This window comes from Pipistrellus hanaki (assembly GCF_964339955.1).
Source record: "Pipistrellus hanaki genome assembly, chromosome: 11".
NCBI classification, from domain to species: Eukaryota; Metazoa; Chordata; class Mammalia; order Chiroptera; family Vespertilionidae; genus Pipistrellus; species Pipistrellus hanaki.
Window position 1 is genome coordinate 7,838,959 of NC_140513.1, and position 21,143 is coordinate 7,860,101.

The window sequence follows — 21,143 nt, forward strand, 5'->3', positions numbered from 1 at the left end:
CCAACTTTGCTTTAGATTTTTTTCTAAGCAACTAGAGGCCTGGGGCACAAAATGCGTGCCGGTTTGAGGGGTGTCCCTCAGCCTAGCCTGCACCCTCTCAAAGCTGCGACCCCTCGGGGGATGCCTGACTGTCGGTTTAGACCCAATCCTGCAGTTAGACTTCCCTTTCACAATCAGGAACTGCTGGTTCCTAACCACTCACCTGCCTGCCTGCCTGATTGTCTCTAACCACTCTGCTTTCCAGCCTGATAGCACCCTAACTGCTCCCCTGCCAGCCTAATTGACACCTAACTGCTGCCCTGCTGGCCCAATCGCCCCTAACTCCCCTCCCCTGCCGGCTCGATCACCCATAACTCCCTTCCCCTGCAGGGCTAAGGGGACTGGAGGACTGGAACTGGATGAGGTGGGCCTGAGAGGACTGGGGGATTCCAGCTGGATGAGGTGTGCATCACTGTTCCCCTGGCGGGGTTGAGGGGACTGGACGCCACCATTTTGTGGCTTTGGGTGCTGCCATCTTGTGAGGGCATGGCAGTCAATTAGCATATTCCTTTATTTGTAGCTCAAATATGTACTGTGTGTGTATTCCTCCCTGATTCTTAAGTTTTTGTCACTATCTTGAATATTTTTTATACTGAAAAGTGTTTATATTCATAAATTATATGTAGTATTTTGTGCATTGTTAAGCTTACATAAGGTATATAAATGACACCACTCTACATATTATTCTGCAACTAGCTTTTTTTTTTTTTTTTCTTTCATCATTATTGATTTCAGAGAGGAAGGGAGAGGGAGAAATAGAAACATCACTGACGAGAGGGAATCATTGATTGACTGCCTCCTGCATGCTCCCTACTGGGGATTGAGACTGCAACCCAGGCATGTGCCTTTGACCGGAGCCAAACCTGGGTCCCTTCAGTCTGCAGGCTGATGATGAAATATATCACTGTAGTTCATTAACTGCACAATTCATGTCTCTCTTCTCTTGATGGACATTTAGGCTTACAGTATTTTGTTAATGAACAGTGCTTCAGTGAACATTGGTGATATTTGACTTACTGTGTTTATGTGTTGGTAATTTCTCTAGACCAGGGGTGGGAACTTCTTTTTCTGCCAATGGCCATTTGGATATTTATAGCATCATTCAATGGCCATCCAAAATTATCAACTTACAAATTAGCTTGCTATATTTGGCCAAACATTTAATTAACTCATCCTTAATGCCTTGGCAGGGCAAGACCAAATGATTTTGTGGTCCTTATACTGCCCATAGGCTGGACCAGGGGTCCTCAAACTTTTTAAAGTGGGGGCCAGATCACGGTCCCTCAGAGAGCTGGAGGGCCGGACTATATGAACTACTAATTCCTACGTAACACCTCGGCTGCGCTCACTGCCCGAAAAACCTGGCGGGCCGGATCAGACTCCTCTGCGGGCCGCATGTGGCCCACGGGCCGTAGTTTGAAGACCCCTGGGCTGGACACTCTCCGTCCTGCTCTAGGCAGGATAACCAGAAAGAGTATTGTTGCTTGTAGGATATACACATCTTTGATTATTAGTTATTACTAAACTAGAGGCCTGGTGCATGAAATTAATGCACTGTTGGGGGGTGTCCCTCAGCCCAGCCTGCACCCACTCCCAATCTGGGACCCCTTGGGGGATGTCCGACTATGGGATTGGACCTAAACGAGCAGTCGGACATCCCTCTCACAATCCGGGACTGCTGGGTTACAACCGCTTGCCTGCCTACCAGCCTGATCGATGGCTAACTGCTTTCCTCTTGGCCTGATTGCCCCCAACTGCCCTCCCCTGCTGGCCCAGTAATCCCCAGCTGCCCTTCCTTGCTGGCCCAGACACTCCAACTCCCCTCCCCTGCCAGCCTGGTTGCTCCTAATTGCTCTCCCCTGCCAACTTGGTAGCTCCTAACTGCTCTCCTCTGCTGGCCTGGTTGCCCCTAACTGTCCTTCCCTGTAGGCCTGATCACCCACAACTACACTCCCCTGCAGGCCATCTTGTGCAAGGGTGTGAGGGTCAATTTGCATATTACCTCTTATATAAGATTGTTTCCCAAGAAGTTTTTATCCTTTTATAATTGCTCCTGTTTTGGTTTTGTGCAGTTACATATGGATTCTCTAAAGGAGAATGTGCCCAAAGAAAATAGGTCATATGAAAATCTCATTTTACTATAGATGATTTGGAAGTTGTGTGGTTAGATTCTTGGTAAATTTGTTCTTGTTTGAAAACCTTCTAAAGAAATGTTCAAATATATAAGGAGAGTGAACTGTGAAGCATCAATTTTCAGTAATTATCAACATACGTTCAGAATTATTTTACTCTCCTCTCCCTCTTATCCTTAACTAAGTTATTTTAAAGAAATCTCAGATTTTGGTGTAATTTCATTTGTAAATAATTTAGCATGTGTCTCTAAAAAAATATGAACACCCTTCTCAAAAGCCCAGTATTACCCTTTAGAAATAATTCCATGTTTTCAATATTCAGTGTTCAAATTTCCTCAGTTACCTGGCTTTTAGTTTTATTTATAATATTTAAAATATCACATTGTAAAAACAAATACTTTTAAGGAATAAATTTAAAATGTCTTACATAAAATGAACCCATAGATTCTGGCTTATCATAGAATCATGTTTAAACTGGCAATACCTAAAAAGTAATCTAGGTATATAGTCTAACCCTTTTATTTATTTATTTTTAAAAAATATATATTTTATTGATTTTTCACAGAGAGGAATTGAGAGGGATAGAGAGTTAGAAACGTTGATGAGAGAGAAACATCGACCAGCTGCCTCCTACACACCCCCCACTGGGGATGTGCCAGCAACCAATGTACATGCCCTTGACCGGAATCGAACCTGGGACCCTTCAGTCCCCAGGCCGACCCTCTTCCACTGAGCCAAACTGGCTTCGGCCCTTTTATTTTTTTTATAAGTGAAGGAATTGAGGCTCAGAGAGGTTGACATTCGTTCAGAATTGGCCAGCTCAGTCATAGCAGAGCTGGAATTATGCAGACCTTCTGACCCTAAATCCATTGCTCTTATACTAATTACATTGTATTGTCTATTTCATATTTCTCTTTTAAGTCCATTACCTCTATATCACTTTTCTAAATCTAGCATTTAAGTATTTTTTTCCCAGTGGCTTTTCATAAATATCAGTAGTACTAATCTTCTGATTTACTTTAGGGTATATTTTAAAAGGAGTTTGTGAAAGGGTTGAATTATAATATCAACACTTGTGCCAAAGATATTGAGCTGTTCTGAAAAGCTACTTGTCTTTTCTGACCTAGATACACAGTTTCCAACTGTGGTAGAGGATGCCAGAGGGAGGAGAATGAGTGTTGGCAAGAGCCTGGAAATTAAATTATTATTTTACTGAAGAATCTAATATATTTCTTAGTTTTTAGCACTGCTATGTATGAAAAATTTTTTACATTGACATAATACTTGATGAATTTGTGCATTTTCTTTGCTGAGGGAAATTAATTTGCCAAGGTGAGAACAAAATGACTTCTGTTATTTCAAAATTGGTGATTTTGAACAGTCAGTACTGCTTGTTTATTACTAGATTTTAGGTTCTGAGGTTGTTTTGCAATCTTAAGAGAAATCATGTCAGTCTATTTCCAGTATGGTCTCTGCCATTCTTTGTTCTGTAGAGTGGCACCAAAAAGTCTTGAGAATCAGAGACACCATGGGAAGCTTGTTTTACCAAGGTGCCGGTTTAAAGCCTTTGGTGCTAAGTGTGCTGCAGTGAGGCTCAGGAGGACAGAGAACACTTGAATACTTAACTGTTTCTTGACACATTACCCCATTTTCCTTTTGATCAGAATTGTCACAAGATCTTTAAGTTCTAAAGATAGTCTGATGGCTTCCATCATAGCCTTTTAATGAAAATAAAATAAATACTATTGAAGCATGTACAATTTAGGTGGTATTTCATATCTGATTGTGATTTAAAGGACTCGATCTCACGTGGAGCTTTTAAATATTACTGTGCAAAAATTAAATATACATCTGCTCTTTGATTTGCTTGTGCATTGTAAAATGTGGAGAATGTGAATTGTAAAATGTGGAAAATGTGAATTGTGAAAGATGCTAGAGATCCAACCCCAGTTCTAGGGATAGCTCTGCCTGTGTGTGATCATGGACAAATCATATAACACCTTGTTTTATTTGTGCCTTCATATTTTAAAAGATTATAGGAAGTTTGTATTACTTATTCTTATTTTTCACTACTTTGCAGGCCTCTGTAAGCATTGAAGATGTGTATGAGAAAATCTGCTTAAGTTTTTCACTACTTTGCAGGCCTCTGTAAGCATTGAAGATGTGTAGGAGAAAATCTGCTTAAGTTTCTCCTTTGTGAGAGGTATCTTTCTAGGTGTACAAAGCAAAGAGTATACGAAGATCTCATATGTTAGATCCAATGGAGGGAAATAGATTAGGGTAAGAGGTGTACAGGAGGCATTGCTGTTTATAGGGTGATCAGAGATGGGTTCCAGATAGATGACAGTTGAGCAGACACCTGAAGAAGTAAGAGGAGTTATGTGGATATCTGGGGTAAACGAGCAAGTGTAAAGCCTCCGAGATGGGAGTATGATATCAAGGATACCAATGTGGGTGGAACACAGTAAGATACTGAAGAGAATAAGTGTGAGGGCTAAGTCCTAAGGCACTCTAGTATTTATTTAGATGTCATGGAGATTTAAAAAAAAGGAGATGGTAGAATAATTTATGAAGCAGGCACAGTTCTAGTGTACTGCGTGGAAGCCATGGGAAGTAAAGTGTTCAAATAGGGTGCAGTGGACTGTGCAACCTATTGCTAAGAAATCAACTAAAATGGGGACTGAGAATTGTTCACAGCACTAAACACCATGGAAGTCCTACAGGATCTTGACAAGAGTTGTTTCATTGGAGCTTCGATTGGGGGGAATTTAAGTGGGAATGGAAGGAGAGAAAATGGAAAGCAAAAGTATAAACCCAAAGAATTATGTATCTCCTAAAAGGAGCAGATAATCAGGCTATAAGGAGGCAAGGGATCAAGGAAAGTTATTCAAGGGAGAGAGGAAGTGATTACTGGAGTGATATCTTTGAGTAGTCTTTGAGTTGAGAAATTTGGATTAGATAAGAATTGGGACAATTCATTCATAATAAGAATTTTAGGAAATGTGGGAAAGATGCAGCGAGATGAGTGTTTTGATTGTAATAGAAAGCAGATGAGTGGAATGTGAGGATATGGGAAGGATGTGTAGATGTTTGAAGAGATAAGAGATGTGAAATACTCATTAGGAAAGTGGGAAAGTGACTGAAATATTTGCGCGCCCATGCCCCCCCCCCCCCCCCACGCGCCCCCAGTGGCACTCCTTGGACATTGTAGGATGTTTAGCATTCTAGGGTACAAATGCCAGGATTATCTACCATGTGACAAACAGAAAACTCCACCTCACATTTTCAATTACCCCAAGGTTGTAGTACTACCACTGTTTGAAAACTTAATTAGTGGATGATGAATTTTGGGAAAAGATCAAATAGCATAGTTATGTGATTCGACCCTCTCTTGTCCCATTCTATTGTCAAGGGTTACTGGTGTGGGTTGGTTGGGGTTTTTCAGGAGAGGATAACAAAGGGAACTGCTGGTGTGAATAATAAATGGTGAATTGTGTAATTTCAGTTGTATAAGGACAGAATTGAGGCATGGAAAGGATGAGGGATTGTGATAGGTGCTAGGATTAATAGGTTAAGAGCCCTGGTGAGGTAGGAAAGAAAGCAAATGAAAACATTGGAGGAAAGGACTACAGGGAATGGAAAGGCCAGAATTTTAGAAGGGTCATCTATGTGGTTGCTGAAATTACTAAGAATATTGCCAGAAGCAGAGGGGGACATGTGTCAGTGAACTAAATAATAAAATCCTGAAGGAATTAAGAGTTTGAGGGATTAATCCAAGATGGGTAAATTAAGTCAAATATTGGAATTTGTGCTTACGGAGGAAAAGACAGATAATCCCTATAAGTCACAGTGATAATGACTGCCATGGAAATATATGGGAAAAGATGGTGGCCTTTCATATGAACCTTCTTAGATTCTGTGGTTTCACCATCTCTAAGGAAAGGTAAATCTGGAGTTGAATTTAGATTTTTATTGAGCTTTTGAGTGTGGAGAATTGTAATAAGAGCTGTGGAGGTAAAGGTAAGTCATTTCATTAAGGAACTTATGATAAAAATAACATAAATGTCATAAAGGAACTTGAAAAAGTGCTAGATGGTTCAGAAGGAAGAAATTATATTAAGCTCAAGTATTAGGTAAAGCTTTCATGGAGGAGTAAATTTGAGAAGGATATTTAATGACTAGATCAATGAAAAATAATGGTGGTCTGTCTGGTAAGTAAAAAGTTGAACTTAAATCTTAGCAGTAGTACATTGCAAGGTGTTCCAGGGAAGAGACATTATTCCCATTGCAACTAGAACTACAGTAGTCAAAGAACTGCTAGGGGGGAATTACATTAGTTTTGTTTATGGGGAATGCCACACTGAATATCTTGAATGGAATGCCAGTTGCTGAGGTAATGAATTTAGTCATTGAAGATTTTTACCTGATGTTCTCAAGTTAAAATTTTCTCCAAAATTGGTTTGAAGTAGGGTTAGACTAGTATAGCAGAGGGTAAAAGTTTTATAAATGGTAAAACTATTTTACACAGTAGTATATAAACATCCTTAGTAAAATGAGGACTAAAACTCAGGATTTTCATTCGCATGCTGTATCCCCTTTATGTGTTGGTGTGTGTGTGTGTGTGTGTGTGTGTGTGTGTGTGTGTGTGAATTCAAGGAGCTTGCCTCATAAGTTTTCTTTAATTGACTTTCAAAATAGCACAGTTAAGACTTTACTCCTATCTCTCAGGCCACTCTTGTGATAGTGGTTATGTCTGTTCTGACTTTCCCATTCACTGGGACAACTACTTCCTTGTACCCAATTTACATGCTACCTATATGCTGAAAAGTGCCTAATTTATATCCTAGTTACCTATTTAGATATCTAATATCTAAAATTTAGCATGGTGAAAGTGGAATGCCTGATCTTAGTCCCAAAACCTGCTCTCCTTGCACCTTCCCTAACTTGATTGCTCAGGCTGAAAACCTTGAAGTCACTCCTGATATCTCTAGTTCATTCATACTGCACATCCATTCTGCTAGGTTGTCCTGTCATCTTACCTTCAGAATATATAAAGAATCTGATCACTGAGTTTTCTATGTGGCCTTTTTCCTTCCACACTCATTCTTTTTACTATGCAGTTCAACATAGAAATCATAGTGACCTTTTAAAAACATGAGCCAAATATTGTTATTTCTCTCCTTAAAACCCTGTAAAGAGCTCCTCTCTCACACAAAGTAAAAGCCACAGTCTTTAAAGTTAGGATTTGTCAAACTATGACCCATGGACCATATTTGGCCTGCCTGTTTTTTGTATGACCTGTAGACTACTATGTTTTTAAATGATTAAAAAAATATTTTGTGACATGAACATTATATGAAATTGACATTTGATTGCCTGTAAATAAAGTTCTATTGGAACATAATTATACTCATTTATTCATATGTAGTCTATGGATATCTTTGCACTACAATGGCAGTTGAATAGTAGAGCCTAAAGTATTTATTGTCTGGTCCTTTAAAGAAAAAGTTTGCCAATCTCTCTCCTATATGATCTGGTCCCTCACTACCACCCCTCTGTCCTTGAACTCTTCTAACACTTGTCCTACTCCAGCCCTCCAACCACATTGGCCTCTTTGTTGTCCTCCACCTAACCAGGCACACTCTTCCTGGCAGGACTGCTCATTCCATAGATACCTGCATGACTAACTTCCTCCCCACATCAAATCTTTGCTCAGGTGTTACCTTCTTAGTGAGGACTGACCATCTGTTTAAAATTGCATCCCCCCTCTGCAGTACATGTGCTGTCACCTCCTCTCTCTCCATACCTTCTAACATATTATTTAACTTATATGTTTTTACATTTATTAGCTTTGACTGTTTTCCCCTCTCTGAACTTGAGCCACAAGGACAGGATTTTAGTCTCTTATTCACTGATATATCCTAAGTGTCTAGAACAGTGGCTGAAATATTATAGGTGCTCAATAAAGACTTATTATGATGCATTTAATTATTGTTTCATTGACCAAACGAGCAACCTAACCAAATGAGTAATCTAGCTGGCTGATCACATTTGTTCTGTTAGGAATCGGGAAGAGCTGGCATCCCTTTATTTCAATGAGATGTGTTTTCCTGTTACTACTTTCTTTGATGGGTGACTGGATAACATCTTTTCCATTTTGCTCACTGACAGTATTTAAAAAGCATTCTGGTTCTGCTTAGCCAGTTCATACAGTGCATTTCATGTCAGGATTGTAGCCATTGTACCACCTTGTTTAAGCTGTTAATTGAGAAAAGGACCTTTTGCCCCAAGCCCAGTGTTGCAATGCTGCTGGTGGTGTGGTGAGATTGCACTTGTCCATCACTGTATGTTTTGGGGTACGGATGAATAGCTGGATTTTTGGTGTGGTATGCGTAGTGGACAGGTTTTTCAGCTTAGTATTTTCCTGAGCTTTTTAAAATATAAAATATAAAAGGAAATTTCCAGAGGAAAATTTCCTGAAATTCAGTGTTCTTCACATTAGTTTCTAACAGAAACTGAATGTCACCATGTAGAGGGGAGTTCTGAATTTATATGTAATATTTGCTCTTCTCTTAGTGCATCTGAATTGATCTGTCTTTGTGTCCTATTTTCTACCAAGGCATAGTGCTAGGTTCAGAATAGGCAATGAATTAGTATCTACATATATTAAAGCCTAAGCGACCCAATGACTCGTCAACCGGTTGCTATGACACACACTTGACAACCAGGGGGCAGATGCTCAACACACAGGATTGGGCTCCCTCCTGTCTGGATCGGGCCTGTGGGAATTGGGCTGAATCCGGCTATCTGACATCCCCCAAGAGGACCTGGATTGTGAGAGGGTGCAGGTCAGGGCGAGGGACCCCACCAATACATGAATCCATGCACCGGGCTTCTAGTTTACTTATAATCTCACATAATTTAAAGTGAGCCTCTTGTCCTATCTATGAGGTGTCTTTTTCTAACTTTATCTTGTTCATTTTTAATATAGGAGAAATGTGATTGTTCTTTCATAATGGAGAAGTATAGCCTGGATATTTTATTTTTACATCTTTTGGTGAAGTTGCCTATGTTAGTATTAACAAAATGTAAAGTTTTCTATTGTTATTATTTGTAGAGTAAGCAATTTCCTGAATTCTGTACATTACATGGTCTCTTTCAAGAAAATAAATATCCTATATAATAAAGAGCTAATATGCAAATGGTCATCATGCCCTCACACTGTAATGGCTCAGATACTCAACACGGGGAAGAGAGTAATGGAGACCAGCCAGGCACAAATGAGCTCCCAAGAGAGGAATGGGGACCAGCCAAGCTGCGGCCCAGGAGAGAGACAGCCACCCGCCCCGTGGTCCTGGGTGCCTGTGGCTGCGGCCCAAACGAAGCCACCTACCTACAGTCCCTTCTGGCTGCCACTGGCCCAGGCGAAGCTGGTGTGGGGCCTGGGTGCCTGCAGCTGGCCAGAGGGAGGGAAGCCCAGGTCCTGAGTGCTTGTGACCAGCCGGAGGAGGGAATCCTGGGTCCCGGGTGTGGGGCAAGGCAGAGGTGGTTAGGTGCAATTTTGCCAGCAGGGGAGCTGTTAGGGGGCAATCAGGACAGTAGGGGAGCAGTTAGGGGTGATCAGGCAGGCAGGCAGAAGTAGTTAGGGGCGATAAGGCAGGCAGGCTGAGAGGTTAGGAGCCAACGATCCTGGATTGTGAGAAGCAATTGGACATCCCCCAAGGGGTCCCAGATTGGTAAGGGTGCAGGCCAGGCTGAGGGGGACACTTCCCTCCCCCTGCACGAATTTCTTGCACCAGGCCTCTAGTATTTAAATAATTTCTTGCCTTAATTTAAAATATTTTAATTGCATTTCAAAAAATTTTCCAAATATTTGACTAAGTTTTATAGTTTGAATATAGACAGCATAATCATTCTTCAGTTTTGAGATTTGCTCCTAGGAAAAGGGTCTAATGTTCATACATACAAAAACCTAGCTTTGCAGTCTGGTAGCCTGACATCTAAAACCTTTCACCTTTTTTTTTTAAATATATATATTTTATTGATTTTTTTTTTTTTTTTTTTTTTTATAGAAAGGAAGGGAGAGGGATAGAAAGTTAGAAACATCGATGAGAAACATTGATCAGCTGCCTCCTGCACACCTCCCACTGGGGATGTGCCCACAACCAAGGTACATGCCCTTGACCGGAATCTAACCTGGGACCCTTGAGTTTGCAGGCTGACGCTCTATCCACTGAGCCAAATTGGTCTTGGCTAAACTTTTCACCTTTTAAGGTCAGTTGCAAAAGATATACAACACTACCAAAAGTGTGATTCATGAAAAAAAAAAAAAAAAGTTGATAAGTTGGGGGATATATAAAACTTTTGCTTATTAAAGATGAGAGACACTGTTAAGAGGATGACAAGGCAAGTCAGAGATAGGGAGAAAATCTTTGCAAAACACATATCTCATAAAGGACTGGTATCCAAAATATTCAAAGAATTCTTAAAACTAAACAGCAAGAAAACAAACAATACAATTAAAAAGTGTTAGAAGATGTGAACAGATACCTCACTAGAGAAGATATGCAGATGGCAAGTAGGTGTATGAAAAGATGCTCCACATCATCTGTCATCAGGGAATTTCAAATTAAAACAACAATGAGATACTATTACATATCTATTAGAATGACTCAAGTCTAAAACTTTGACACCACCATATGTTGTGAGGATGTGGAGCAACAGGAACTCTCATTCATTGCTGGTGGGAATGCAAAATAGCATAGCCATTTTGGATGAAAGACAGTCTGGATGTTTCTTACAAAGCTAGACATAGTCTTACCATATGATTCCGTGTTCATGCCCAAATGGGTTGAAAACATGTCTACACAAAAACCTGCACACGAATATTAATAGCAGTTTTATTCATTACTGCCAAAACTTGGAAGCAACAAGACGCCCTTCAGTAGGTGAATGGATAAACTGTGGTACATCCAGACAACGGACTATTATTCAGTGATTTCAAAAAGTGACATGGAGTGATCTTAAATGCATATTGCTAAGTGTAAAAAGCCCATCTGAAAGGACTGCATACTTCAGCTATATGATTTTTGGAAGAAGGGGGTTGAATAGGTGGAGCACAGGATTTTTTAGAGCCATGAAACTGTTCTGTATGATTCAGTAATGGTGGATACATGTCCTTAAGCGTTTGTCAAAATTGTAGAATGTGCAGCATAAAGCATGAACCCCAAGTAAACTATGGACTTTAGTTAATATTGAATTAACATTTGCTCATTAATAATAACAAATGGACCACACTAGTGCAAGATATTAATAGGGAAGGTGTTTGTGTGGTGGGAGAATGGGAACATGGGATTCTCTCTACTTTCCACTCTTTTTTCCCTGTAAACCTATTCTTTAAAAAATGTTTGTTAAGAAAACAGTACTTGATTTAAAAAAATCATATACATGTACACAAATGCCTATACATATACATTCAGCATCCTGTATAAAGTACTCTTAATATAACAGGTAGAGCACAGCTAATATTTATCTAAGGTGTTTTTCAACTGTTTCTGATGTATAAATAAAATATTTTATTTGATATTTGAGGGTTTTCTTCTCCCCTGAAGCCATTTATTGAGTGTACACTATTTGGCAGATACTTTACGGTATTTTTAGGACCAATCTCATTTAGTTTGAAGTAGATACGATTCACCTCATTGCACAGGTGAGAAAGCTCTGGCTCAAAGAAGTGGAATGGCCAAGCTGGTATAGGCATACCTCAGGTATTACGGATTCAATTCCAAACCACTGCAGTAAAGTGAGTATCACAATAAAGTGAGTTACAATCTCTCTGCTGGTGGAGGATCTTCAGTTTTTAAAATGGCAACATCTGCGAAGAGAAATAAAGCCAAGTGCAGTAAAATGAGGTATGCCTGTACTTGAATCTAGGGATGTCTGACGCCAAAGCCTGTGTGTGCGTGCAGCTATATGGCCTTTGTAATTAATAGCAATATTTTTTGAAATAGCTAAAGTTTATCCTCTAACAAATGTGTCTTTAGAGCCAAATTATTATTGAAAGGGATTGTCTAGGTTTGAACCTTGGTTCTACTTTGTGATTTTAATTAGATTATATGACCTCTATGCTCTAGTTTCCTAGATATTAGAGACAGTTGTTGAGATTGTTGTAAGGATTAAATGAAGTAATGTGTGAAAAACTCTTAGAACAGTGCCTGGTACAGAATATGAGTTCCATAATTGTTAGCTGTCAGTAGTGGAATAAATAGAGGAAACTGAGACCCAAGTAAATTAAGTGGTTTTCTGAGTCATATAATTTTCCAAGGTCACAATAGCTATTAAATAGCAAAGTTTATTTATTTATTTTTTTATCCTAAGGCGATAATTTTATTCATTTAAAAAAAGAGAAACTCTTTACTGGGGTGGTGGGGTGAGAGGAGCTGGGGTGGGGGGTGTCAATTGGGGGGAAAGGAGACATATGTAATACTTGAAACAGTAGAAAAAAAATTAAAAATATGTTGTAGTTTCTTCCCATCTGCTTAGTCTACTGTATATAATTTAACTTTTTTTCTCAGATTGATATGGTAGGGGAAAAGCATTGGGCTTTATTTAGGTGCTGAACCAAGCCTTATTCCTGATTAGTCACGTGACCTTAATGTTTCTGATTGTAGTTCATTTGTAAACTGAGGGTAGGTGGAATTGGGCCAGATGATTTCTTAATTCCTTTTACAGCACCCGCAAAATATGATTGAGATGCACTGCTTTATCATGAATTCCTGCACTATTCTGTATAACACCCTGCGGTTCCCAGAACTTCTTGATGCATATATAGGGTGGTTCATCTCTGTGCTAAATGCCTGAGGAGTGCTGTACTTTTATATTGGCCATCCACAGCCTAACTCAGCGTTTTCTTAGCTTTCTTCCTGCTTTTTCTACTTTCAATCTACTTTCTTTCTTTTTTTCCTTTTTTTTTTAAAAAAATATATTTTATTGATTTTTAACAGAGAGAAAGGGAGAGATAGAGAGCTAGAAACGTCGATGAGAGAGAAACATCGACCAGCTGCCTCTTGCACACCCCCTACCGGGGATGTGCCCGCAACCAAGGTACATGCCCTTGACTGGAATCGAACCTGGGACCTTTCAGTCCGCAGACCGACGCTCTACCGCTGGGCCAAACCGGCTTCGGCCAATCTACTTTCTTAATATGGTTGATTGGTTGATTGCCTTTACCTTTTTACAGAGTGCAGCTTGTGTGGACTGTTTTCAGTTCTCAACTGAGCACATAGCATTCTTTTTTGGTTATTGGATTCACAGCTAATATTGAATCCTCTAGCATGGAATAGGGTTGGGAAAGGGAAATGCCAAAGATTCTAAATTGTGTAGTAGTCTTTCTGCAGAAAGTATGATTTTAGTGACAAAAGAATCTTTGAGATGATACCATGGGATCAGGTTTTAGTTTCTTTGTTGTGTAAAAGGACCCTGTGAGTTGCAGCATGTTTCCTCTTTACCTTAAAGTGATATGTATACATAATCAAAGTAAGTTCCATTTGTTCACTTACATAACCTTTTTGTTTGTTTTAGTTAAGCCTCACTAGCTTATTCTGGTGGGTTTTGTAAACCAGAGTCAGGGAAGTTGGTTACAGGTTATGAATAGTTTTGCATGTAGATCACAGCTGAGTATCATCTATAATAATGAAAGTTTAAAATGCTGATTAGATCAGACATCCTTCTGGACAATCTTCTGGACAAAGCTAGGGCTGTGAGGGAAGCCCGAGTCCTGGGTCCAGAGGGAAGCCGGTGACACAGCAGGAGGAAGGAAGGCCTACTCTTGCACAAATTTCTGTATCAGACCTCTAGTTTGATTATAATCATGCACGAAATTTGTGTATGGGGTTGGGGGTGTCCCTTAACCCGGCCTGCACCCTCTCCAGTCTGGGACCCCTTTAGGGGATGTGCAACTGCCGGATTAGGCCTTCCTAATTGGGCAGTTGGACATCCCTTTCACAATTCAGGACCACTGGCTCCTAACCGCTCACCTAACTGCCTGCCTGATTGCCTGATCGTCCCTAACTACTCTGCCTGCCAGTCTGCCCCAACCCCTTGCTGGCCTGCTCACTCCCAACTGTCCTCCTCCCCCACCAGCCTGCTTGCCCCCAACTGCCCCCCCACCAGCCTGATTCCCCTCCAACAGCCCTCCCTTGCCAGCCCAATCGCCCCTGTCTCTGCTTCAGCCCCACCACCATGGCTTTGTCCAGAAGGATGCCTGGAAGGTCTCCCAGACTAATTAGCATATTACCGTTTTATTAGTATAGATAAGCATTTCATCAGTGCTCAGAAGAGTTAATTTTTACCCTATCTGGAATAAAATCTCCTAAAGGTGAAACAAAGGGATGATGAGGCCTCTGGGCAGAAATATACAGTGGGATTCCTAACTAGAGTCATCCATGGGTAATGAAGACAGGATTTAGTGGATATTCAGGAATCTCATATATCAGTGCATAAAAGGTTGAGGGGGAAGTAGGATCTCTCAGGAGTTAGGGGAACAGAGCCCCCTACCCCCCAAAAATCGAATTTTTGGCCTAAAAACCATTAAAGGAAAAACATATGCTGTCTGTCTGTCTCGTGGTTTTATCGAATTGAAAAGGCTCATGGTTACAATTGGTGGTGGTATATTTTCAGGTGTCTTATCTACTTTTTGGATAGGTCTCATTAATGCATTTCCAATAGAAAAATCTCAAAGTTAATTGCACCATTGTTGCCAACAATAGTACTACCGTATTACTTTTTTTTAGTTGGTGGTACTGTGTTTGTTAATATCTTTATCTCATTGAGAGCAAGTCAGCTAGCTGCCAAGGCATTTTGTGTTTTTATATAATTTAAGGAGGGGGTTGCTTTTCTGGCCATATAACTTAGACTCCCTCTTTCATGGGCCCAGGCCTTCAAAGGCTGTTTTAGCTTTTTGTTTGCAATGAAGTAGTTTCTGTTGTAAAGATTGTTTCTTTTTCGTCGATAACATGCCTAGAGGCTCCACACTTAGATATGAAACTGATAGTAAATAAGCATTTTTGAAAAGTTGGTTTTATAAGCATTTTTGAAAAGTTGGTTTTATTTTCTCTTGCAGGTGTAATTCAGAGAGCAGTCTTCAAACCTTTGCCGTATTGACTCTGAGTTGTCAGGGGACTCAGGCTTATGAGGAGGTACTGTCACATAAAACAGTGTCTGGTGAAGACAACAAGAAAGAGGGGAAAGGATCGGAAAAAGAAGCTAAAACACTGTAGAAAACCATGGTAGGTTATTTATGTTTCTTAATTAAGTTATAAAAGATTCCAATAGTTTAGAATTGGAAGTGTTAACAGGAAGGCAAGTGAAAAACAATGGTGTTAACTTTTGGCTCTAGTGCACAGATAAAGAAGGCACTCTACCATTTAGGCAAAGAAATGAGTTCAGATTTATTATGAACCCTTTAAACCACAAGATGGAGCCCCATGAGCCTACAGACTATAAATTATTAAGTACAAAGGAGGGAATGTTCATAAATTATATTTTCAAATAAAACTGGCATTAGCAAACATACAAATAGCTAATGTGACTTTGAACTTGAAGTTGTGTAATTTTCTTTGAATTCAGTTGTTTTTCCCCATGAAAATAAAAATTTGAATGTGTATAAGATGTGTATTTAACTAAAAAAAAGCCGCCTTTTCCCACATGCTTTTAAAATAATAAGGTCAACTGTTAAATGTATTGGGGATACTAAACTGAATATCAAGGAAATCTTGTTTTCTGTGGAAAGTTCCTACTTTTGAATTTGAGATGTTAGATAAGGTCATAACCTCTGATGCCCAGTTTTTTAATTGGTAAAATGTACTGGGTTATTTCCACCTAGTATTTTGTTTCAGGAGGATGTGTGAATTTTTTCCCTTCAGTGTCTGAGAAAAGGTTTAAAAAAGTTAAGTGGGGGGGAAAACACAAAAATACTAATCATCAGTATGTTTGAAATATGTTGTTTAGTAAATCTGATAGTGTTTCTTTAAGTGTTTGATTTTTTAAAAAGTTGTAGGAATTATAACTTAGTTGAATTGCTCTTTAGAGAAGGAATTCTAATATTTTAGTTGTGGATGATGGGGAAAATGTTGACTTGGGATTTTCTCTAGTTTTATGGTGAGATGTAAAAAATGACACTGACTTGTGTTTCCTCCCATGTGACTTATTCAACACTTCAGCTCATCTATTATGGTCTTGATATTCTTAACAGTTTAAAGAAATGCTTTATATATATTATTGGTCCTAGTTGATGAAAAACTTTTTTCTAGTTTATTTTAAATTTAGCTTAGATTTTCTGGTGTAGAAATTTTGTGTTTTTATATAATTTAATTGGTTGGTAGGTTTTTAGTTTCTTCTGTTGTTATATCTCAAATTTGAATAAGAACTTTCTATTTCTGCATAGATCTTTCAATTTAATTTTTTAATACTTTAAAAATCTATTTGGAGTTTATTTGTGTAAATAAGATCACTTTCCAATTTTTTTTTCCATATTGTTTATTTAACTCACCATTATTTTATGATGTTTGTCCTATTACATTCTGTTGGCTCTTGGTCTTAACATGGGCAGTCTATGTTATTTTTGAGAGACAACCAAGGATTTGTGTTACATAGCAATCTAATTTTACTATGGTGAGGCCTGTGTGTAGGGCTCAGATATCTAAATAATTTAGTAAATCACCATAAAACTAAATGACGGAGAAAATCCAAAGTTAGCATTTTTTCCTGTCATCCAGAACAAAAATATTTTAATAGAATTTCTTCTCTAAAGAGCAGCTCAACTACTTTATAATACCTAGAACAACCTAGCATTTTCTAATTCGTTATATGGCTTTTTTATTTCCTTGTTACTTAATTTGGGATATATGAGTAAATCTCATGAATTGACTAAAAAGTTGCAAAAGAAACTCTAGTTGGAGACTGATTGTGGACTTTAAGAAAGACATCTAAATAGACATGATTTTTTTTTTAATCTAGAACGAAGAAAGCTTCTGTGATTGCTTTTAATCCTTTTTTTAAATTTTAACAACAGGGTTTCAAAGATTAATTTGTGTAAAAAGATTTTTAAAAAAATATTGATATAAAAACAAAGAAAACTGATAAAATTGTGAATCTTTTATTTTGAGGTAAAGACTTTAAAGCAAATATTTACCACCTACTAGTGCATAATTTCATGTAAGTAAAGACACTGTAGCCATCCTTAAAAAAAAAAAAAAAAAATAGAATACTTTTGGCTTTATGAAAACTCAGCAAGTTATCCTGGTTCGTTTTGCTTTGCATTAGTACAAGTGTCTTCATGGTATTTGTAAATTTGGAAATATTCAAAGGTTTTTGATGTGAAAGATCTACTGTATTATATTTTCATGAAATTCATCCTATTTCTAGGCTTTAATCTGTATTACTGACTTTTGGACCAGCCATTTTAATTATTGCTTTTTAAATTTTTGATATTTTGTTTTAGCTCAGTGGCACCACCCATCCATTGTTGTAGAATATTTCTTACTTTCATGGATTTTTTTTTCCTCCTCAAAAGAGCTATAAAATTATGTTCAGTATTAATACCCTATCCTTAGGGTATTTTGATTGAGAACGTAATATATTTGTAAATTAGTTTGGGAAGTTGATTTCTTTAGCAATATAGGGTGGAGAAAAAGTAGGTTTACAACTGTTTATATGGAAAATAATACAGTAATTAATAAATAATAATTCCAGAGTAATTTCTGTTTTATATATTATACTTGTAAAACTACTTTGCCCCACCCTGTATGTATTTTTCTTGTTCTGGAATTTGGAATGTCCCATGCCAATCTTTTTTGAGGATTAAAGCCTTGCACTAAAGTTTTAAATGACAAACAGTAAATAGTATTCTAATGTGTCTTTAGTTCATATATAATGGTGTATTTTGTATTACTACTGTATTATAAAAATCTCAATTTTTCAAGGTGCAGAAATCTCCAGCAGTTTGGAAAGGAGAGACTGGTTATCATGAGTCAACAGCATGCATTTCCAGATACTCTCTCGAAGCTGGGAAGTGTATGTTTCTAGCAGATAATGTGTGATATGGTGACTTTTTCTAAAGTGGTATTGAAAACACAGATTCAGCTAAAAGTTAGCATATACATCATACCAAATATGATCTGGGTGAACCATACCAAACATGAATGAAAGATCTCTAATTTTTTGGTGTGTTCAGTAGAATGGGGTTTTCCTTCTTATTCCTGAGCAATTTTTTACTTTCTTAGCATTAACTATTTCACAGTGGTTTGACAAATAATACTATGACTTGACTTAAATATGTTTGTCATCCTTTTCAGGTAACATTTTTTTTTTAATTGAGCTAATTGTTTTCTTTCTCCTTCTGACAGAGATCTATTAGATCTTTTGCCAATGATGATCGCCATGTTATGGTGAAACATTCAACAATTTATCCATCTCCAGAGGAACTTGAAGCTGTTCAGAATATGGTGTCTACTGTTGAATGTGCTCTTAAACATGTCTCAGATTGGCTGGATGAAACAAACAAAGGCACAAAAACAGAGGGGGAGACAGAAGTGAAGAAGGATGAAGCCACAGACACCTATGCCAAGTGAGTGTGGCCTGACCTTTGCGGCACTTGACTGTAGTGCCCAGAAAAGCCCAGGGTCTGATCCTACTGGGTTTGGCATATGGTGTCCTTTGTGTTTTCTTACTTATATGATAAGGAAGGAAGTATTTGTGGAATTTTTCTGAGTTAAATTTGAAAGGAAAGCAAGACAGGAGGAGTGATTAGACCAGAAAAAGAGAGACCTGTGCAGGATGCTTTTTGAGAGTCCACCAAGCCCTTTAAAATCTTCTCTTTTTGGAGGTTATATGTCATCTTTTTCATGTTTTGATTCAGCCTCCTAAATTCAGACATAAATAGTAGTGTTTTTGTTTCTGGGGAAATCTTAAAATGTGATTTTTTGTCAGGTATTTTAAAATTCTGGTATAGAAGAAAGATGCAGGAAAAATGTATTTAAAGGTATTTTTTAACTGTATCTACCATGTTGATTCACAGTGTTTTCCATATAGTAAATGCTCATTGGATATTTGTAAAATGCAAGGACTACCAGGACCCAGACCCTTCAACAATTGTTTTTTACGTGGCATGAAAAAATGTCATTATCTGACTCCAGCTATCATCAGCTTCATCTCACTAATCTCTTACAAAATAGTAAGATATTAGTGAGATGAAGCTGATGATAGCTGGAGTCAGATCATGTCATGTAAAAGCTTAGAATTATTGTTTTGAGCATTATTATGACTGAAATAAGTGTATGATTGACTGAAAAATGAAGCTAATTTAACTACTGTATTAACTAGGATTAAGAACATTACTTTGGCTAAAACTTGTAAATTGAGGATAGAGGTTATAGAATTTTTTCCAGCTTTAATTCTGAATCATTGTGATAGATAACAGTGTAAAAGTATTGATAAATTGAAAGGTAATGTAACCTTTTCATTTTCAGATCAAAGGTAATCACTATCATGTTTCAGTTGAACATAATTCCTTGACTTTGTTAACCATTTATGGGTAATATGTACATTGTATCTAGTTGTAATCTTGTCAGCTTCAAGGTTTTGGCAGCAATTCACTTTTTCTCACAAGATGATTTAAAAAAGTCACTCAAATTTGGAGTTCATGTTAATTTATAATAATAAAAGCATAATATGCTAATTAGAACAGCCATCCTTCTGGACGTCCTTCTGTCCTTCCAGACGAAGTCGGGGTTGCGAGGGAAGCCCAGGTCCCAGGTGCCAGGGGAAAACCCATGCCGGCAGCTGGGGGAAGGAAGGCCTACTCTTGCACAAATTTAGTGCATGGGGCCTCTAGTTAGTAATATTAGCTAACAATCTAATTCTGTATATCCAGTCCCTGTTCAAGTTAGGAAGGCAACCAATCAATGAGACATGCACTTCATATTTGCATTGTACTTAGGAATGTGTTATGCCCTTTTAAACTTATTTAAAATTGCAAAATATATAATATAAAACTCACCATATTTACCATTTTTAAGAGGTTTCCTTTTTTAGTGGAGTTCATGCCTTCTTAATATTGTACATCTTCAGTCTGTTCTCATGGCTGGGTAGGCTTTTAGAAAGTGCTCTAGTAAACTTTTGCTTAACTGGATCAGGTCGCTGTGTTTTAAAGGATGTGTGTTTAATGTTTTTATTGGTTTTAGAGAAGAAGGGAGAGAGATAGAGAGATAGAAACATAGATGAGAGACATCTATCAGCTGCCTACAGGGGATTGAGCCCACAACCTGGTCATGTGCCTTAACCAGGACTTGAATAAGGAACCTCTTGGTTCATGGGTAGATGCTCAACCACTGAGCCACACCAGCTGGGCTGTTTTACAGGTTTTGAAAAGATAATGTGCTCCACACATTCATTTGGATTTTTTAAATATAGTTCCCTATGTTGATGCTCTTGATTGTAAAGTTTTTCCATTTTGTGGACTATTCACAGGTTGAGCATTTGCTAGGTTTCTTTCCACATGGTAGAACCCCAGTTGTGCAGAATGATTGTGTCCTTATTTTGTATCAGTCAGAGGCAGACACATCTCCCAAGAGCAAAGCTCTTGATAATAAATGTGTATTGTGCTCCTGTTATATGTTGAGTATCACTACACAGGGCATAAGATAGCTGATGGTTATTAAGAGCCTTCTCTTGTCAGGCAGTTTTTATTTTACCTTTTACAAACTGACTCAAAAGTCAAATTGCACAAGATACCATTATTGGTATTATTAGGAATATTAGCATTCTGTTCTTAAGCAATTCCCTGCATTTGGGTTGCTTGCTTTATAATGCCTTCTACATTCAAATTCATTATCAACTTCAGGATTGAATTAGGAATTGGTTTTTCTTCTCACTCATGTTGTCTTCTACATGAGAGGACCAAATATATCATAATTA

At 38.2% G+C, this 21,143-nt stretch overlaps 1 protein-coding gene across 5 annotated transcripts in view; it reads left to right on the plus strand.

Annotated features, from left to right (window-relative positions):
- The window catches only part of STRBP (spermatid perinuclear RNA binding protein), a 133,510-nt gene that overhangs the window by 50,637 nt on the left and 61,730 nt on the right, over nt 1–21,143 (plus strand). For 4 of the 5 annotated variants that reach the window (XR_014796433.1, XR_014796434.1, XM_084899964.1 and 1 more), the window contains exons 2-3: nt 15,292–15,457; nt 18,575–18,795. Coding sequence is in view for 3 of the 5 variants with exons in the window: in XM_084899964.1 (XP_084756090.1) it covers nt 15,455–15,457; nt 18,575–18,795 (224 nt within the window). In the remaining 2 variants the exon portion in view is untranslated. Of the gene's footprint in view, nt 1–15,291; nt 15,458–18,574; nt 18,796–21,143 lie in introns of those variants that run through there. The other variant, XM_084899966.1, reaches the window with a different exon arrangement.